The sequence below is a fragment of the Thermobia domestica genome, chromosome 1 (genome assembly GCF_964235325.1).
Source record: "Thermobia domestica chromosome 1, izTheDome1.hap1.1, whole genome shotgun sequence".
NCBI lineage: Eukaryota > Metazoa > Arthropoda > Insecta > Zygentoma > Lepismatidae > Thermobia > Thermobia domestica.
The window spans coordinates 128,591,306-128,612,758 of record NC_137454.1 but is presented as its reverse complement, the minus strand read 5'-3'; the positions used below and the strand labels follow the sequence as shown (position 1 = coordinate 128,612,758).

Below are 21,453 nucleotides of genomic sequence, written 5' to 3'. Positions count from 1 at the left end.
TGTGAGCAGAGCGCCCAATTCAACAGTGTAACAGTTATTATTATGAACTTATTCAGTTGATAAAGTTTGCGCTGCCATGTTTAAGCTATGACATAAACCCCGTAGTGTGTGGAAATATTTTTTCAGTCATAGTTTCTTTGGGGGAAAAAATTACGAATCGTACGTTTTGAAAGATGAAATTGCAGAAACAAACTTTTTTTTTTGGCGAATAACGCTTAATTTCAACGATTTTATGAATCTTTTCACTCTCTCATATGTGGTCATTTGGTTTATTCATTCTTTCTGTCACATGGAATGTGGCCTCATACTGAAACATTGTTTTTTTTTTTTTTTTTTTTTTAAGCATCGTCACTGCACAATTCTTGTAATGACTTACTAAATTCTTTGCAGGACGTGTGATCATTAAGTGGTAAATTTTGTAACAACTGCAGTTGATAAGGATAATCACTATGCACCACATAGTTGTTCGAGATATTTGAAGTTCTCTACTAGCTCTCACTGTAGATTTTTGACGACTGTATTCAAAACAAGCTCTAACTCTTTCTTCATCTGCCTCAGACGTGATAGGCATATCAAACGATTTTCCCTTGCATCCTGTTGTCTATATCCGGTAATGTATGATGTACTTCTACCGTAATTAGAGGAAGTCTTATATTGCTTGACGACCCTATCCAGGAAAGTGTGGTGGTTGCTCCCAAATGATGGCCTACACATACCATTGGGTGCAGAAGATAGCACCTTACAATGTCTACGTGGTACCTAAACACGTAAAAGAGAGGTAGCCCCGTATTGCTTAGAAAAGCCTGCCAGGGAGCTTCACGTAGTTCCAAAAGGCTATGTCTTCAAAGGTTGGCAGCCTACATCGCTCATTGTCTTTGGTAATTACCGTAACTAGAAGAAGTCCCTAATTTGGGTAATCCTACCAGGGAGAATGTCAGTGATGGAGAGGGACTGAACGGCGATTGCAAAAAGGTGCAATCCCGGAAATTTAAGTAAAGGTTTCAATTCTATTAGAAAGAAGGGATCTCTCCGAGATAACGGACTGGCATCAAACCCAAATGATGACTTAACACGTACCATTGGGTCCAAGATGAGACACAGGAGTATCTCGATATGTTCGCAATACTTCTTCGGGAAAGGCTATAACCATTGAACCATGGTGGAAAGACTACAAGGTGGATGCAATGCAGTGCTACATTCTTGTCGCTTTGGCGCATGACGTCAATTTTGGTCGCAGACGTGGCCAGCGAGAGTCAGATGAACTTTCAAGCGCTTGCTCACTGGTATCTTACACGCAAACTTCTCTTCTATTTATAGTGATCTTCAACGAAGTAAAAATTTTAGTACAAACAATAATTATATAAACGTAATGTAATCAATGCTTAAACTAAGTGAATTCAAAGGAAGATATTTACAATAGCAAAAGAAACAGCAATATCAGTTCATATTAAACAACTTTGAAGCTTGAACAAGCCAATATTGCTCACTACATTTTCTCCTTTTTCTTTCTTTCTTTCTTTTCTTTTTTAAACATCTGAAGTAATACACCCGAGTATGTATATGCCTGAATAGTCTATAATGCAGTGTGTCGTTAATGCATTTCATTATTATATATGTATGCTCAAGTATATTTTCGTAACACTTTGATCGGTTTTGATTTACTATTATTATTATTTTGCTTGAAAGAGAATTCTTTACTGATGACCCCATATAAATTTTGAGAATATCTCAAGGGAGAATTCATGGTTTTCGTAAACAGAAATGCACGTACGTATATTTTCGTTATGCTTGGACGGTTTTATTTAAGAGATTGCTCCTACGTAAGTTTCGTCAGAATCTCAGGGGAGGATAAAAACTTTATTGAGCAGGGACGCGCGTATTTAATATTTAAAACATTGTTTTTATTTTTGATTTATAAAAAATCATCTTATTTGAAGTCGCTGATCGCTTATTTATAGAATTTGTATTTAAACAAAAGGTTTAGTGAATCTGACAGTTCTCTGAATATTAGTGTCAAAATAAGTTTTCTCTTTTCTTGATAAGTTTTCTCTTTTCTGTCCCGTGGACTAAAGAAGACAAAAGATAAATGCAAGTGAATGATTATGTGGAATTTGGTGGAATGAGAATGCGAGAGTACCCCGAGAAACTCACGGACACGGTGTTGTCCACCACAAACTCACTTGACCGAGAAGCGGACCAGTATCTCTTGACCAGAGGTGAGCCTTCTGCCACTGAGCCACCGTGCTTCCTTGATTGGTTGAGAATCTACCATATTTTAAAATTGACTGCAGTTATTCTTAATTTTGTAATTCTGTAGGGAGCCCCTAAATATGTATATGTAATTATCCGAAGTTATTGTTAAAATGAACAAAAATTTCAAAATCTGAGTGTAAAAATGTCCCGACAATGTCGCCCTGACATGGTAGGTGGATACTTTATTCTCTTGATCTAATACATTGTTATATATCTTTGCAACCGTTAATCGTTATTACGAACCTTCCATTCGTTAATTAATTTGAAGTGCAACGTCCCGTTTTAGCACCGAGGCTACAGGGAATGCAGACCTCCAGAATGAAATGGGACCTGAACTACTTTAACGCGTTAAATGCTCTGTATTTGCGTAACTCGAGGGAGGTAAGCCTCCTATATCATCGTGCCTCCCTTCTCGAGTTACATGCCTGCCTCTGTAGGGAAAATTTTGTCTCAATATCTTATGTAGAAGGAAATGATGATAGAATTGATAACCTCTGTCGGTTCCCCTCCCTCATGATTTCGAATCCGGATCTTGCTTCAAAGTTCGTCTTCTTAAATCGTACTATTGGATTTTTGTATGCAGAATCAACACAAGCTACTGTAGCCCTATATACTATTATTACATACTATTCATACTAAAAAGAAACTACATAATGAAATCGCTTTTTTATAATTTCATTTAACATTGCATTTATTTATTACTTTTATGTAAAACTTACCATATTTTAGGTTTATTTTGTCCTGTCGCCTGCAAGCTAAAATCCATTTCTGGAGACATTCCCCCTCTTTTTGAGGAAATCTAAAGTATTTTATATTAGTTCTCTTAGTTTTTCTGTAATAATTACTACAGCCGTACACTGCACACTTAGGCATTCTCGATATCATTTAAAAGAACAAAGTAACAAAGAATTTGCACTTATCACTTAAAGCCGCGCCTTTTCCCGTTGTCTCTTGCAAACCAGATGACGTCCAGCCATAACAGCGCTCCAGGCGACATGCGCATGCAACCACCTTGTAGTCTTTCCACCATGCATTGAACTATAGAAGTAGACAGGGTCGAAAATAATCAAGCCCTCTCGGGTTCGCCTGGAGTTCCCGGATTTGGGTTTGGGTCTGCTGGGCCGTGGTCAAACCGTAGGATTCGATAGATAGTACTTGCACTGACGTGAGGTGATCTTGCCTTATAACGCTCGGGCGCCATGCCTCCAGAGAATGGAAGGACCTGACTCACTAGTAGGTCCGACTCGACCAGTAGGATAAACTGAGAGAAATGCAAGATTTTGATTTGACCTGGGTGTAAGACGGGGTTACTCGCGTAAGCGAACACGAAGATCGAGGGAGAAACCTTGAAGGTGTACTCAGCGCACAAGGACTGGAGTTGTCCAAGATTGAAGAAATACGAGCCGTCTGATTACAGGTACTGGCCCATTAACAAGCTAGTTGTGGGTGACAAACGAATCGTTGTAGTAGATCATTTCATCTTTAATGTTGTCTTGAATTGTTTATACCACTTAGGAATGAAGCTCTTTGATGGTAGTTCTTTACAAAATTTTGTGCAAACATTCACAACAGAACGAGTAATGTGAAAATATAGGACGCAAAATGCTTTATCTGCACCACAGGCAGCCATCTTGCAACTTATCACTCTGAAACCTGGCAGAAGAATTTTGAACTACAACGAAACTCGAGAATGCGGTCGAAAAAATTTCAATATAATTTTAATCGCCGATAGAGTTATAACATGTATGGAACGATTTCTTATCGTTCAAATAATTATGAAACATGGTGTGTAGTACTATATAGTTATGTCTTACGTTTCAAAATATTTTTAAGACAAAACGTGCATCATTTTGTAGAAAGTAAAATAAATAAATAAATAAATAAAATGAAACTAAATAAATTTTATATAAAAAATATTTATTTAAAAATAAAACAAATCGCACTAAAAAGCACAAAGTAGTTGTTTTCAAGAAAATTACTTTTAAAAAATCTACTTACACATGACTGAAAAGAAAACCACAGAGCGGTGTTATATAAAATAATTTTATAATATATAAGAATTCCCATTGCTTAATATTTATAAGTAGTCATAGATCAACTGCCTATCCCATTATCCAAGGATCCTCTTACACTACAGTACTTTCCCTATACAGGGCGGGAACACGGTAGCTCAGTGGTAGAGCGCTTACCTCTAATGCGTGGGGTCCCTGGATCGTTTCTCGGTCAAGCAATTTTGTTGTGGGCAACACCGTGTCCGTGGGTTTTCTCGGGGTATTGCAATTTTCCCCTACCTTCTCATTTCACCAATTCTTCCATCATCATTCACTTGCCTTAATCATCGTCTCTCTTAGCCTATAGAGCATATCGTTGGATGTTAAACTGAAATATTTCATTTCATTTCAATTTCCATATACAGCACGTAAGCCTTGGAAGGAGCTAGCATTAATTTCTTAAAAACAAATTTGTTTTCTACTTTTTATTGGGATTTGTTATGTTTTACTTTTTAGTATGATTTTAAAAGAAATTATATTTTATTTTTAAAGAAAGCATATTTTAAAACTATTTTATGACATTTTAGTCATAATTAAATATATCGCACAAAAGCGAGAAGAATGACACAACTCAACAAAGTTAGTTTTGAGTAAATCGCAATTGAAACTTTTGTTAATTTTAAAATTTTAATTTGGGAATTATAAATAAATATTAGAGCATACAGGTTACGTGGTTTTACACTTTAATCCTTCCTCTTTCTGTTGAAGATTACAATGTAATGTTTTTATAATTATAAAGTATTTTTTGCTTTTAGAATTATTATTGTTTGAGTTGTGTCAGAATTTATGTCATATTTTGATTCATTTCATTTGTTATGCCAATAATATGTCTGGTATAACAAATGAAATGAATGAAAATATGGCACAAATTCTGACATAACTCAAATAATAATAATTCTAAAAACAAAAAAAATACTTTATAATATTATTAATCTTTCTTAGTACCTAGGTATACAATTTGCACTCCACTATAAAGTTGTTGCTTACTTTCTCTTTATCCTTTTCCTTTCCTTTTCTTACAATATCTTCCTCTTCCAGATGTGTTTTATACTTTTCATGCATTTCTTCTTTTTCTTCCGAATTTTCATATGCAACGCAAACTGAACATTGTTTTTTTTTTTTTTTTTTTTTTTTTGGAGGGGGGCACAAAGAAACTAATGTTGAAGTCAGAATTAAATATCTTTGAATACATAGTCAAGTTCGCACTGGGTTTTCCTTCTCTTTTGCACTCCTTTTCATAATCTCTGCACAAGTCACCTAATAATTTTCCTCCTTCTATGTACCCTTAGTAGTCTGTGACCGCAGGTAATGACTTTCAATTCTTGGTATTGAATTGATGTTTTCTGACGCTGTCTTTAATCTTAACATCAACGCTGGCATGACTTTTATGCTTGCCCCGTAGATCTTCATGCAAACAACCATCACTCAGTTTTTCTATCACAGTTCTTATTATTTGGTCAGTGATATCCAACGTGGCTTTAAGGAACTTTTTACAAACTCTGACATGATTTCCATTAACTTCAAAACAAAATGCATTATTTAAACCTCTATGTTTTAAAGCATTCATTTTCGGTACGTATATTGAGGACTAATTTGTTCCATGCATTTGGATATAAAATGTCTTTTTTTTCTGGTAATATCACCTAATGTCCAATACTGATTAAATATTTCAGCACGTTTCATTTCATTAATATTTTCGTAACATTTATCTTTGGAAGAGTGTTTACAAGGCGGCCGTATTTTCTTTGCTGCCACTACTTTTCCACTTGTAGAAATGTATTCTTTACCGGAGTTTGTATTTAATTTTGACTTCTTCTTTTTCCATTCATTTGGTTCTGCAGGCCTTTTCTTGCCTTTCTTTATATCATTATCTTCTTTTGGCACTTTCACTTGTCTTGAAACACCTCCTGCTTCTTTTAAGACTTTAGTACCTGAGTTTCCTGGGTACAGTAAGTTAGGAAACAATCGAATCTTCTTTCTTTTCTCAGTGTTTGGATGAAAATCTGGACCTTTGTCACTGTCATCAAAATCTGATGATAATGAAGATGACACAGGTTTGTCATCCTCGGTTACCAAATCATGAGTTATTTCATTTCATTAACAAGTTCGGTATCCTTTCTCATCTCTTCTTTTTTTCCTTCAGACACTCCATTAATTCTTTGCTCTTCATTCTTTCTTTTGATTTATCCTCTTCTTTTGTAACATGCACTTGCTTTCTTAAAGATTTATAAAACTCATCTAGCTTAGAGCGAAGAAGTAAAAGATCAAACTTCTCCGATTATAGCAACGAACAGAATTCAACGTTTGATGGAAATGGTTTCCAAATGCCTTCTCCATGTTTTCCTTCCATAGTGGTGTCATTCCTGCCCTGAGACGTTTTACATTTTGTATTTGACGTTATCGAATTGTTCTTGGAAATCCCAGTCTGGTCAGAGATTAAATTTAAAACTGTAGCTCTTCTAGACAAAGAAAATCTCAAACTCATTTTTAATGTTTCTACGTCAATAGCAACACAAGCTATACTATAGTAAGCGAGTCACTGAATTATTTTCGTTCAACGAAACTGTCACATCTCCAAAAATTAATGTCATAAATAAAACGACAGGTTAAAATCCAATCAGTACTAACGACACATTAGGGTTGATAGAGTCACAACAAAATCGAAAGTACTGTTTTGAAGCACCGATAACGACACAACTGAAAATTAGTGTCACAAATAAAGACAATAGTCTGAAATCAGTCGACAATAACGTCACAACTAAAAATCTGTCATTATTGTATTCACTGCATGATCAAAATTGGAGCAGCAATAACGGCACAACTCAAAATGTCTTGTAGCATGTTCACTACACAAACACTAGTACTCAACTACGAAATGACAGACGACGTGAATAAAAACATTTTGGGATTATGGAATAGTGACACTTGCGCTCTCACGCGGCAACTAATAAAGCTACAACTATGATTCTTATATTGCCGGATAGATGGCAGTCTCACGAATCTGAATTTATACATAACTCAAAATTGATATTTTTGAGATGTGTCGTCCTTCTCGCTGGTGGGCGATATTTTCTATTTTTATTTTATTCTATTTCGTACATATATTACTTATATTTTACTTTTCATAGCCTCTATTGCCGTACGGTTCTTCTGAGTACGATCCAAATCAAAATTTCTCTTAATTAAAAAATACATATATATAAAAGTAACAATGTAATGTATTGTCACTCAGCTTATGTCACCATGCAAAAGTTTATTATTTTATGATGTGAAATGAGTTAAATTATGGTTGCAGCATCTGAACACACGGTCCGTACGGTGTGATAGGGTAAGGTGGGATTAGGTCTCAATCAATTTGAACCGAATTTGCAGTCCATCAATAATCTTCATATCAATTTGTTCCAAACAGGGGCGTCATTTAGGAAGGGCAGGAGGGGGCAATTGCCCCCCCCAAGAGTTTGAGGAATACATATACTTTAGTTGATTGCAATACTAATATACTAGTACAAAACGTGAAAGTTTTCCGTCGGTGGTGCTCTTGCCCCCCCCCCCAAGCAAAATCTGAATGACGCCCCTGGTTCCAAATTTTCAAGATTTTCCTGAGAAATAAAAGTTTACATCGGTTTCAATCTTCGGTCTTGATCAGGGCCGTGCCGTGGAAAATCATCGCCCGGGGTGAGAATATACGACGGCGCCCCAATACATATATTCCAAGTAATTTTTCCTTTCTTTTGCCCCTTTTTCTCCCGATTTTTTCAGACCCCTTATTTCCACGCCCGGGGCCGTCGTCCCGCTCGTCCTCCCCACGGCACGGCCCTGGTCTTGATCAATCTTAAAATTCGTAATTAACCAAAGTGAGTTCTGACCATTCACCTTAGGTTAATTTAGTGATTGTCGTTGACCAATTTCTATCAAACTTGGTAATTTTTCTTAGACTCCGGTCGGTAATCCTGACTGAATGTTTTTCAACTTTCCTTGAACCCCACCTAGAGAACTTTGCAGATAATACCTTTAAATGTGCACTTCAACCTATTTTCTTCCGAAATTTCCTCCCCCACAACTCTCTATTAATGTTTCGAATACAAAACGATTTCATGACTATAAATAATTGCTTATTTTTAGCTCGTTGAACTTTTTCTAAATTTGCTGGCACATAAAATTGATAATTTTCATAAAATGTATTTATTAATTTGCTGATAGTTGACTAGTAACAAGGTTTAATACTAAGGAAAGCTAAAATGTACTCATGAAAGCCACATAGAACATTTACAAAATATTCATTAGTTACTTTTCTTTCATTATAGGGTCAGAAGAATTTTTAGAGGAAAAGGTTGCCATGGTGGTTGCTCAAAATAGTCCTTACTTACCTATGATAAATCTAGAGTAAGTTTTATGTTTTAAGAAGTCAAATTATCATTATAACATACTAACACTTTTTTTAACGTATCTTATGATTCAAAACGAAATTATCGGTTGTTAACATGACTGGATAAAACCTCTAATATGAATTATGTTAAAGTATTGTTTTGTGTAGATTGAAAGAATGCTTCTAATTTAATGATATTGTAATAGAATAGAAAAAAAATATAGGCCTACATTAATTTTACAATATTACTGTCATAAGTAAACTTCATTTCTGGTAACTACTGTAAATGCTTCATGATTGTTTTAAATTAAGAGCTGAATAACTGTTGTCATTCACAGAATAAAGCGAATGCACCAAGTAGGATTAATTCACAAATGGACAGGGGACTATTGGCCTAAGAAAGACCGTTGTTCGAACACTGCAAAAGCTAATGCAGTGAGAAACCATACAGTGAATCTAAATGACATGCAAGGCTCCTTTTTCGTATTATTTATGGGTAAGTACAACACATTATTGATAATCTTATAATGAATTAAATTTTAAAAAATTTTAATACTTTTAAAGGCAGGAGATAAAACAAAACTAAATATTTATATTTAATTGTATTATAATATCTAATTTGTTAAAACCAGAAAAGTTTATGAATATTATAGATTTTTGCCTTTAAGATAAGAAAACAAATTTAAAACTGCAACAAAAGTATTTTAAGTCATAATGATATTTACAATAACATTTTTTTTAATAGGTTTCTTCTTCGGTACTGTGTTGGTGTTTATAGAATGTTTGCAGTATCGAAGGAATGCCGCCAAAGAAAAATTAGTCATCAAGCCATTTGTCGTATAAAACATCAGTAAATTAATGAGTGCTTGAATAGTTAAAACAAAATTCGTTATTACGAACGCTGAAAAGAAAAGATAGAAGTAAAAAGTCTCATTCACTCTAAAAATTAAGGATTGATTATGCACTGTGTTCCCCGGTAGCAATGATGCCACTACCTTTCTGTACAATTTAGCAAAATACTGTTTTTGAATATAGAATCCACTCTCTATTTTAGAAACGAGATTTTCTTGAAGTGTATGGAAAATACAGCAGTGCCGTTGCTGCTGGGTGAACACCAAACATTTTAGAGTCAACATTAGGAAATTTGGTTTGGTGCACAACTTGTACGAGCAAGTTTGTATAATGTGGGTAAACATGAATTTAAATAGTCAAGTTACGGTTTGGAATTTGTTATCTCTAAGTTGAGAACAATTCTTAAGAATTAGAAGTGGCAGACTAACTTATTATAAACTATCTCTTAGTTGCCATGCATATATCACATTCTAGTTATTTTATATTTCTTAAGTCTGTAATTCTGAAAAGTCTTCAGAAAAAAATAGATATTAAAAATCTATTAGTACCTAGGTAATACTACAGAAGGTCTAATAAGAAGAAAATACTTTTAAAAATTGTTAACTTAAAATATATTTATTCATGATACATACACAATACACAAAAGTTACATACAAGTGTCTTTTGCATGTGTATACGAGTGGCTACTATTCAGTAAAGTTTCTAGAAAAATCTTTACTGAAAAAAAGTCCACTTGTAATAACAGTGAGAATTAGTATCAAGCCAAACATTACACTTCGGGTAACAAACATGTTTGAATAACTTATACGTACATATTCCTTCGCCACATTTGCAAGTTAAACATAAAATAAACATAAAATAATTAGAAGAAACCCACACACAATAACATTTGTACAACTGCAATTACTGTAGCTTACCAGCAACAATGGAATTTTATGAAGAGGTTTATTATAATTATTCATGCTCAGCCAAAAATAAAAACAATGAATGTCTTGAAACAAAACTTTATAGAAAAAAGTAGTGTATTTATTTCGTAGAATTTTAATAAATAGAATAACGTATGACTGATGTCACAAAATAACTGTATAAGTTAATATAATTCGGATATGCTACTGTGCTTATTCAATCAATAATATTTCATTTGCATTCCAATCAGTACAAGTTTTCTTCTAAGTCGAGATCAAATTTAAGATTGTTATACCAGGAGAGATTTATACGATATTTGTACATTTATATGTATTAGAGTTAACTCCTGATAAAGTATATATAAATATATACACAATTTATACATTGATAAGTATGTTTATATACACATACATAGTTATAACTGGCATTATTTAGAACTACACTGGCCAAGCAGCTTAGTTAGACTGCAAAAAGATACAGTAAAAGTAGTGTGTTTCATGTGAATCGCCGATTCAACTAATATCACATCAAAGAAAGAGTTATACCATCAACAAACCAGTTTTAATCACCAAATTTGACAAAGAAGTTTCCACTCTTTAAAAAAAGTTTCATACATTGTCAAATATGGTAAACAAAATTGGTTGTAATGATCTTTCTCATTACAAAAAGATATATAATAATGTTTTTGTAAGACTCCCATGTAGATAAATTTCGAAGTAAATGCATATTACAATGAGCTTTAAAAGTAAAAAATAATTGTTCAGAAATAAACGTTAAATCAAGTTATGATCAACTATACTTGGAAGAGATCTAATGTTAAAAGTGGCTAATTTTTAACATGGATTTCGATTATTTTTCTAGAATGATTTCAAACAGAACCATATTTTCTTCAGGGTCTTAAATTAGTCCAATGACTAACACTTTTACATTCTAACTGCGAAATTGCTATTGCCGCACATTCCTCTGTTTCAGTTTAAGAAGCTTTAAATTACATATAATGAATTAGAGTTTATTTAGTTTTCTCATCAACAGTTGGATTTTTGCCAATAAAAACTTTCCAACAAATTTCGTTAAATGAAATCTATGTTAAATATTAATACCTTAATTCTCTACAAGTATGTATTTTTAGGAACAAAAAAGCTTCGTATCTTAAATTTACATTCTACCTCAATTGATTATATTTCTGTAAATATTGTATTTTTATTGTTAATACAGAATCACTTTTCGATCTATGATAGCTATAAGCATGTTATGCTATAGGACAGTATAGTAAGCACTGCCACTTACAGTTTTTTTTTTGGGGGGGGGGGCAGAAATAAAGTGATAATAAATGTATAATGTGCGAAGCAGAGTACTTACTTGACATATAATAAAATTCATTATATTCACGCTTCGAACTTCCAAGAGGTTTACTAGAAAATAATCTTAACTAATCAAGTAATTAATTATACATCTCTTCCAATTTGTTCAAAATATGAGATATCAAACATTGTACCTACATAAGGCGATGTATAAACGAATTGAAGTAATTTAGTTCGCAAGAGGTTGAAAAAATAATAATAGAAATCCTTAGATAAAGACGTAAACACTTTCTGTAAATTTTCTAGTTTTATGATTTCTAATTTACATAAAGTTACTAATGCGTTTTGATATTTTCGAAGCAGAAGAGCATATTCTACGTACATAGTAGAGTTCTAAATGAAGCAGAAAAAAATAAGCAATTTGCCAAATCACTTTAGTTGATATAAAGCCAGAGGTACAAATTCAGTAAATGATTTTGAAACATCCTCATGTTTTTTTAGTTATATTAATTTCTCATGTATATTGATTTTTTTTTTTAAAAAATGTATTATGCTTGGCATTATCCATTATGAATGTTATACAGAAAGGTTAAATTAATGTGAAGAAAAATGTGTTTATTGTATGTATATACATGTTGTTTATATGGTTGGAAAAAATCTAACAAATGTGTATAATAAACTATTTTCATAAAATATTGTGTTATTAATTTTTTGCTAGGATTCTGTATGGCAATTCAGTGTATGCTTTCTAACGATTCAATACCTAGTACAATATCTAAAGAAAAGTATAATCAATATTAGCAGTTAAGGAAATCTTACGACTGATGTGTTTATATAGTTCCAATAATCCATAGTGAACAATATGTTATCAATAATGATATAACTTGAAAGAGTAATAAATAATGGAGCAATGAACAGATAAAAGAAATGAAAACTTGGTTACACTGTAGTCCCGTTTAACGGAATCTTAATTAACCGAATTCCCATGTCAATTGAATCGATAAACAAAGCCCTTGCTTGTGCGCAACTTTTATTTAAAAACGCTAAAACGAGTATAGTACTTGTCTTGATGTAAGTTATCAAAGAATACGATCATTATTACGATGCATTGACTGTACTGGGAATGGGAGAGTGGGAGTGTACACTGTACTTCCCACTCCCCCATCCCTGTCTATTTTTAGGAATAAACTGAAGGTACTGTACTGTACAGGTCAAGAGACATCTGCCACCGTACAGTACTATGTATTAAAAAAACCGCCATTGGTCCCATCAAATTCTGTGAAACGGGACTCTAGTGTATATAATGAAAATTCTACAAGGAGTTCTTTCGCTTCTTAACTATGTTTACGACCAATGCATATCAACAAAATTTTGTTTATTCTTGTAAACTGGACCCCAAGCACCGTATTTGTTGCTCTGCGCTTGTTTGGCCTTCTCGGCTTCTCTCTTCTGTTGTTCCATCTTTTGGATAGCCTCATAACCAGCTTTCCTGCAACAAACAAAACATGAATATGATAATTTTAACATGGGTAACTTAAAAATAACATTTATTTCTTTTAATTTCAATTGATTAAATCATCATAGCTACTTATTATGAGCCAGTGGTATACACAGAATAAGATCAGATCCTTTCAAAACAAGCGTGATTTTTGTAAATACCAAACTTAATATAGTAAATATTCATTTTGCATAATATCTTCGTCAATGAGGGGATGTTTATACCCCGAACGTCCTTCCACCGCCACTGATCTGTTCAATAAAGCTTATTCTTTCACTATCTAAGTTTCGAGTACCGATATAGTACATCATGTAAATAGGGATACCATATGACAGACTAAGAAAAAGGATACCATTGGATTTCATGGAAATATCTGTATTACTTACTAAATCTCTTAATGTCATATCGCAAAAATATGATTTGTACATCTTTTACAAGCGATTTACGAAAATATTGAATTTCTTGCCTTAGTGCTTACAGCTGAATGTGTTGTATTTCCTAGAAAATTGAACATTACAAGAATATAAACTTATTTTTATTAACGTTAACCATTATTTATTTCACGAAGCTCGAAGTTACAGCAGTTGTCTGTGCCTAAAAAAAAAAAAAATTAAAAAATAAGAAAAAAAGTTCTTATCAATCTTATCTAATAATCTACTCAACCCATTATTAGGACTAGAAAAAGAGAACACGTCCGAATAAAAGAGGGCGCCAGGTAATAGATGTAATGCACGTAAAATGTAGAACAATACTACCGTCTGGACAAACTTTGTTTGTTAGTTATTTAACTGAATTTTATTTTGGATGAAGCATAGTTCAGAGAAAAAAATATGGTTTAAAATCAGGAAATTTTGTAATAGCTAATTCCTAACTACAAACCCAAAATTGGTCCCTTTTTAATCAATAAAACTATAATTACAAGAAGGTGCTTTCACAGAGTTACTTCGAAATTAATACAGAACGAATATTGTACTTTAACAGCATTTAGAGAAAATTAAATAGTATTTTGCAGCAAACAAGGGTTAACTGGCAAATATTTATGTTTCATTATTATGCCTAAAGAATATGACACTCAAATGTGAAATGAAGTATGAATCAATCTAATTTAAGGACAAGCAAATAAATTCCATTGTCAGTCGAAAATTTTATTGTATGTATGTAACTAATATGCTTGATCAAACCCGATAGCTATATATTGTTTCAAAATTCGATGCAGTCTTAGCCAGAAGATAAGAAACTTTGTTGGAAGGGTTCAAGCTCTGGGAGAGGGGTTAATACTAGAAGGTACTACGTCTATGTAGTATTGAAGGGGTACTGTTCTGCACCCGAAAACAAAAACGATAACTAATTGTAAAATACTTCCACCTATATTTTTAGGAGAAAATGATAGGTCTAGATTGTTTTTATAAGAGAAAGACTATAGATAAAGTGTAAGATCAAATTTTCATGCTACATCAATCATTTCCTTGTTAAACAAGTATAGTTTAATTGAGAAAGTTTACAAATGTATGTTGAGTTTGGAAGTTTTGTGAGTGGTCCGGACGCGGTAGATCCCTCTGGGTGCGCCCCTGCCTTAAACTGAATGTTATTGGAACAAATTAATTTATAAAATCCAGATTGGCTACTTATAGCATGTTTGGACACTAATCTGTAAGAAAGGCAAAACAAAATCCCTTGGAACCTTTAATTGTAACCAACTGACTTCTAAAAGTTAAAAAAAAAAAAAATCGAAAGCATAAATACTTTCCTTAAAATGATGAGATTATGATTTAGTTTCATAAAAAAATATTCAGCGATTCTTCTGGATGCTTTATTCGATTATTATTCGAATGTATAAAAGTAAAATTTAAATCAAATGCTCATTTCATTTCTTAAGTTTCATTATGGTATATTTTTCAATATTCAAATTCCAATTTCTTCGGATTCCCGGCGGGAGCTCATGTGGTTCGGATTCCACGTTAATCAGTAGGTCCACGTCTCATATAGCCTCGCTGCTGAAAGGGACGCTAAACTAAAATCAACTCAACCAATTTCTTCCGTAAGTTATCGTAGGTAAATGGAAAAACAAATTCTGATGTATCGCTTTAATTATGTTAACTCTTAAGACAGAAAGCCTATTTATAGGCCTACGAATGTATTAAGTATGTAGACTATTTTACTAAACAAGACGGCATGCATATCAGGATATTAGTAAAACAAGGTGGTTATATTCACATTTCACTAAAATATATAGAATTTATTTGATATTTTGAACATCACAAAAATGTAACTGAAGTTCAGCGCTCTTCTTTCGAATCTGGGAGTTTCCTGGTTCGAATTTTGCAACTAAGCTTCTTGCCTGAAGATATTTCAGTTGTTTTCTCGAAATCTTATCAAGCGAATGCTGAAATAATACCTTTAAAATATATTATGTTTGTTGATTTCCTTCCAAATTTTCTTGTTATGTTCCATTGTTAATAATTGCTAATGTAAAATAGCTTCATACTTGTATCTGGAACTTTGTTAATAAATAAAATAAAAAAATATAAAAGTTCATTTGAAATATTATAAACTTGTTTCAAGAATTTTAATGTAATTACATAATGAGTATAAGCTCTTTTAATTAATCATTTCCCCAATCTTTAAGAAAGCCTAGTTGCATTTTACGAATCTAACAGCAATTCGCTACAGTGTAGCGGTTGAAGGTCTAGTAGATAAAAGCATGAAATGAAGTTAACATTGGTTTTCTAAAGAGAGAATAAATGACATGTTGCTGTCACATAAATTTTAGTTCAAGTTATTAAATGTTTGTTTACATAGATAAATAATATTAATCAGTGACAGGTATGGGGAATTTCATCCCTGTAATTTAAAAACGTATTTTTTTCTGAGAAGTGACAGGGTAAGGTGTCTTTTCCTAGTAGCAAGAGTTTGAATAATTTTGTTATTTCCTTTGATAAATACGATTTTAGAACAAACCTCTCTATAAACAAATATCCTACGTGATCATGCTCATCATATTCTAATAGCCAATGAAATCTCTTTTCTAATATTTCAACGATGAGAGGGACAAATTTAGTTGTCGAATGGAAGAAAAATCAAGGTATCCTGTCAGATATCAACGTCTACTATCAGTATGGATAGTTAATTTACTTCTCTGTCACTTTATGGCATCTTACTATCCTAAGGATGTGTACTGGCCCTAACAACTGTTGAGTAGTGAAAATAATTTTCCACTTAGTGGAAGAAATACTGTTTGAAAATCGTTAAGCACATCGAGCCTTATGCAGAGTCGTTTTGACTGACGATTAGTGCCATACTAAAGGCCTGAATACTACAGGAAAAATATGTTAGCGAACTCTTTAGTATGGCACTAATCACGCATCAAAACGACTGAATAAGGCCCATCTTCTTTACGACAAACTTTACTTTTTTCATTATTATTATTATTATTATTATTATTATTATTATTATTATTATTATTATTATTATTATTATTATTATTATTATTATTATTATTATTATTATTATTATTTATAATCATGAAAGGCTTTAATATTGAAATATGACAGATGTTTGACATTCTAATTCCTTGACAACAGTTTAGTTCGCCGAATGTACCTCAACTTTAGGCCAATATCACGCCAACCACCAGACTGTGAAAAACTTTTCCATAAAGAGAATGAGGACTATTTAAATATTTGACATTGTACTTGCAAACTAACCTGGAGTCTTGATCTCTTGAAGGGCCTGGCATTGCCACAAGACTGTTCTTCTCGCCCTGAACCATGGTGATAATTGGTGACCGATCAACAAAAGAAAGTTTCAGTTTCTTTGTTGAGTTAATTGGTGACAAGCTCTCTTGGTAAGAAATATCTTCAGCTGCCGGCCGTAGCCCAAAGCCAGAAATAGTTCTAGAAGACTTAAGTAGTTCAAAAACTGTAATGAAAAATGTTACATTTTGTTATATATATATATATATATATATATATATATATATATATATATATATATATATATATATATATACACTAATAATAATAATAATTATTATTATAACAATTGGATTTACAAATAGGATTCCATCTGTTTATCTTAAAGGTTAGGTGGTAGAGCAGCCATGGCTGAACCTCGCCCGCTTCAATAAAGACATTTCCATTTCATTTCATTTCATGTGAGGGTCGCATATATATACACAAAATTACAGAACTCACTCAAAATATTTTAAGTTCTCTCTTATTTCTTTGTTATTTTATTTTATTTTATTCTTGAAATTTCTATTGCTGTCACAGCTCAACTTGTTTGTCTGGAATATGAAACGGATTTGTTTTGTTAAACTAAAATGAACATATTATTATTAAAATAGCCCACACTGAGATTCAAATTTACTATGGTCTACTCCTAGACATATAGCTTTAATTTCTATTAAATGAGTATGTAGAATCCATGTGGAAGGTTGAATAAACATTCCAACTAAATTAATGGATAATGTGTTCAAAGCTATAAGTAAGTTCTCCTCAATAAAATATTTTACAAACCTATATTACACTATTAACAATAATCAATCTGTACTTAGCCAATAGATACATAGGGCCTATATATCTTGCGAATAATGAAGTGACTATAATAAGTTTACATGTAGTGTAAGTTACACATTTAATTGAGTTGAAGAAAGATTAAGATCTACATCCATGAATAAAAGCTATATATTTTGGGATCCATTTTTTTAGCTGCTTAAGTTTCTCCAAATTGCTATAACGTAAATAACTTACACAGATACTTTCAAAACCTACTTTATCGTAAGTAGGTTACTTAATAATTTTTAGTTTCTTATAACATTTTAATTCGATGATTATAAATTTTTCATTTCCTATATACAGCTAACATTAGCATTCCCATATTTGTGTTCCATGTGGCAAGTGATACCTCTATACTAGTTTTATATATTTAAAGTATTACTCAAACAAATTAAATACATTTCAACTTCAATATTCCTTATAATTTGAAATGCATAGATAAAACAGTATGAAATAAAATTCAATATTGTACTGTATTTAGAACAAATATATTCTATAAACTGTAAAATATAATTAAATATTCAGATAAGATTCACGACCGGCTAGATCGAAACGACATTAAGTTATATTTAGGTAAAGAGGATATTGTTTTTTAGGTAAAGGGACACAAGGGGAACAGAAGGCACTGAAATATTTTTAGCCTAAGGTGTCAAGATACCTAGAGTCAGCACTAATAAGGTTGGATCATGTAACACTAACTATTCTTCATTAGTATTTAAAGAAACTACGACATAATACTTTAAGTATTGTACCTCAATTTTATCAATACATCAATTGCTTCATTTCAACGTATGTTGAACCTAACAAAATAAGAGATGCTACAACTCGCCAGAAATTTCAACATTAATTACTTAGTACTTACATTTTTTTTTTTTTTTTTGATAACGGAATACTAAATATTAAATAGCAATACATTATACAGATGCTTAATAATTTAATAGAAACAACAGAAAAAAGTCATTTATCACATTAGAATGCAGTTGGACCACCTTTCGCTCTCAGAACAGTTGTCATATGAAGTGGAATAGAGTCATAGAGATTGTGAATGGTAGCAAGCGTAATATTACACCATGCCACATACAATGTGTCACTCAGTTTCTTGAGAGAGGACGGGAGGCGGAAATTCCGACTGAGGTATCTCCAAATCGGATCACAGATGTTCAATTATGTTGAGGTCTTGGGATTAGGCAGACCAGGGGAGATATGCAAATTCATCCTGATAGTCCTCAAACCATGTCACAGTAGCTCCAGCTGTGTAAATGGGCTCATTATCATCTTGGAATATGGTGTCGTTGCCCAGAAAAAAACATCTGAACCATACAGTGTACGAGATTCTCTAAAATGGCGACATAATTATGGGTAGTGACTTGACCGGTAAACATCAGCACAAGACTCACTGAAACACTGGATATTTCGGCCCACAGCATCATCGAGCTGCTATACAGATTGGACGGAGACACTGCGAATCATACGTTTCTTTAAGTGTTTGCCACATAAACATGGTCCAAAGTTTGAAATAAGATGAACGATGATTCATTCGTCTATATCACACATTTCCAGTTATCAATAGTCTAGGTCACATGTTCACAGTCGTGCTAAAGCTTTATGGTACTTTATCAGCGGTTTCGTCCTACAACCCGACCCCTTATGTTAATGCATGTAACTCGCGGCGGACTGTGATTATAGATATGGGTTGTAGAAGGTGCTGTTTCAATTTCTGTGTCATTTGTACCACAGTCACAGAACGGGTCTGAGTGACAATCCGCTTTAATACTCGGTGGAACCTGTAACTGAGGGTTTCTTCTGATCACTGTTCCTCTTTGACGATGTGATTTTATCATGAGTTTTGTAGGCTACCATCACCTTGGACACTGTACCTTGCGACTCTATCCATTTGCTACTTTCGTCACGTTTGCAGCATCACATAACCAAGCAGTAGTAATTTGCCTTCTATGGAAACACTAGTTAACAAAGGTTTTGTTACATAAAAGGAAATACCTGTTCTTAAAGGAACTTTTTGCGCTGAATTCGAATATGCACTCGGTTTTTCTCCATCACGTACGATTTTCCCTAACAGAGGGATTTTCGGGAAAATCCCTCAAAAATTTCCCTTTTCGTTTATTTTACACCCCAAGATCTTGTCCCCTTGCATATACTAACATAGAAATTATACCTAAGTATACTTTGATTCATATTTAACAAACCCTCCAAGTTTCGTAATAATCGCTTTATTCTTTCTAGAGAAATAAATATGTTTGTATGTATACTGTGTGTACTGTTTATTGCACCTTATAGTAATGCTTTCAGATCTCTTAAGTTGAGGTAAAACGTTTTGCTTTATTACCACAAACACATATATAAAATATAATACAATATAATTTACAAGTGTGACAATTTACAATAAACAATAATACAAATGTACCAAAAGGTCATGAAAAGACAATCAAAACTATCACAATATATGAAACTTCCATTGGGTTACAAAAACGTACACTACTTCCTTCTTTTGTAAGAAATGTTGCAATCTCTAACAAGACTCCAACAATAGTCCCCCATCATTGAAGGATTCCATCGTCCCTGGTACCTTTTCTCCATTGCCATTATATCTTGGTGGAATCTTTCCCCCTGTTCGTCGCTGAGAGCACCTAGGTTAGCAGGAAAGAAGCTGAGGTGGGAGTGCAAAAAGTGGATTTTTAAAGACATCCTACAACCCAACTCTTTGTATTTCTGTATCATGTCCTGTACGATTTCTGTGTAACTCTCAGCTTTGTTATTGCCCAGAAAGTTGCGCACAACACACTTAAATGCTGTCCAGGCAGCTAGCTCAGCACTGTTTAACTTGATGTCAAAGCTATCATCAAGCATTAATTTCCTAATTTGGGGACCAATAAACACTCAGGTTAGGGAACTTATCTCGCAAATACTTGAAACCTTCACCAGATGTGTCCATGGCTTTGACAAAGTTTTTCATAAGTCCTAACTTGATATGAAGTGGCGGTAGTAATATCTTATTAGGATCTACCAAAGGAGCGTATTTGACGTTGCATTCTCCAGGTACGTAATTCACTCTAGGTTCCCATTCCTTCACTTTATAATGTTTGTCATCAGCTCGGCTATCCCATAAACATAAAAAACATTGGTACTTCGTGTAACCGCACTGCAGTCCTAATAAAATACCAACTACCTTGAGATCACAACATATTTGCCAACAATGGTCCTTGTAATTTATAAGATTTAGCAAAGTTGACATGGTGTCATAGGATTCCTTAATCTTCACTGAGTGCGCAAGTGGTATAGAAGGTTTTTTATTTCCATTATGTAAAAGGACAGCTTTAAGGCTGACCTTTGACGCGTCGATAAATAACCTCCATTCTTCTGGAACGTAAGGAATTCCTAGCTCCGCCATCAACCCATTTATATCCGTACATACGCACACATTATCTTGCATTGAGAAATAGCTTGAAAATTGAACATGCCTTTTCCTGTACACTGATATGTTCGTTTCTGCATTCAATAAGTTCCACTGTTGGAGCCTTGATCCCAGAAGTTCCGCCTATTGTTTTGTCAGGTGCAAATCACGGACTAGGTCATTAAGTTCACATTGCCGGATGAAATGTGGCTCGCGAACACAGTCAGGGATGAACGTTGGATCCTTGGATGTACATGTTGA

General features: G+C 33.2%; 1 protein-coding gene and 1 long non-coding RNA gene across 2 annotated transcripts in view; one reads left to right on the top strand and one right to left on the bottom strand.

Annotated features, from left to right (window-relative positions):
* Positions 1-10,263, top strand: part of LOC145689154 (ionotropic receptor 93a-like) — a 65,545-nt gene extending 55,282 nt beyond the window's left edge. Inside the window, exons 13-15 of the mRNA XM_081763288.1 lie at positions 8,609-8,687; positions 9,009-9,166; positions 9,416-10,263. Of these exons, the coding sequence (XP_081619414.1) occupies positions 8,609-8,687; positions 9,009-9,166; positions 9,416-9,513 (335 nt within the window). The 3' untranslated portion in view covers positions 9,514-10,263. The remainder of the gene's footprint in view (positions 1-8,608; positions 8,688-9,008; positions 9,167-9,415) is intronic.
* A 2,007-nt stretch (positions 10,264-12,270) lies between these two features.
* On the bottom strand, positions 12,271-17,141 carry LOC145689160 (uncharacterized). The gene is made up of 2 exons (XR_014132102.1): positions 16,932-17,141; positions 12,271-13,218 (listed from the first exon to the last, which is right to left on the bottom strand). It is a non-coding gene; the product is annotated as an uncharacterized LOC145689160 (long non-coding RNA).
* Positions 17,142-21,453: the final 4,312 nt, after the last annotated feature.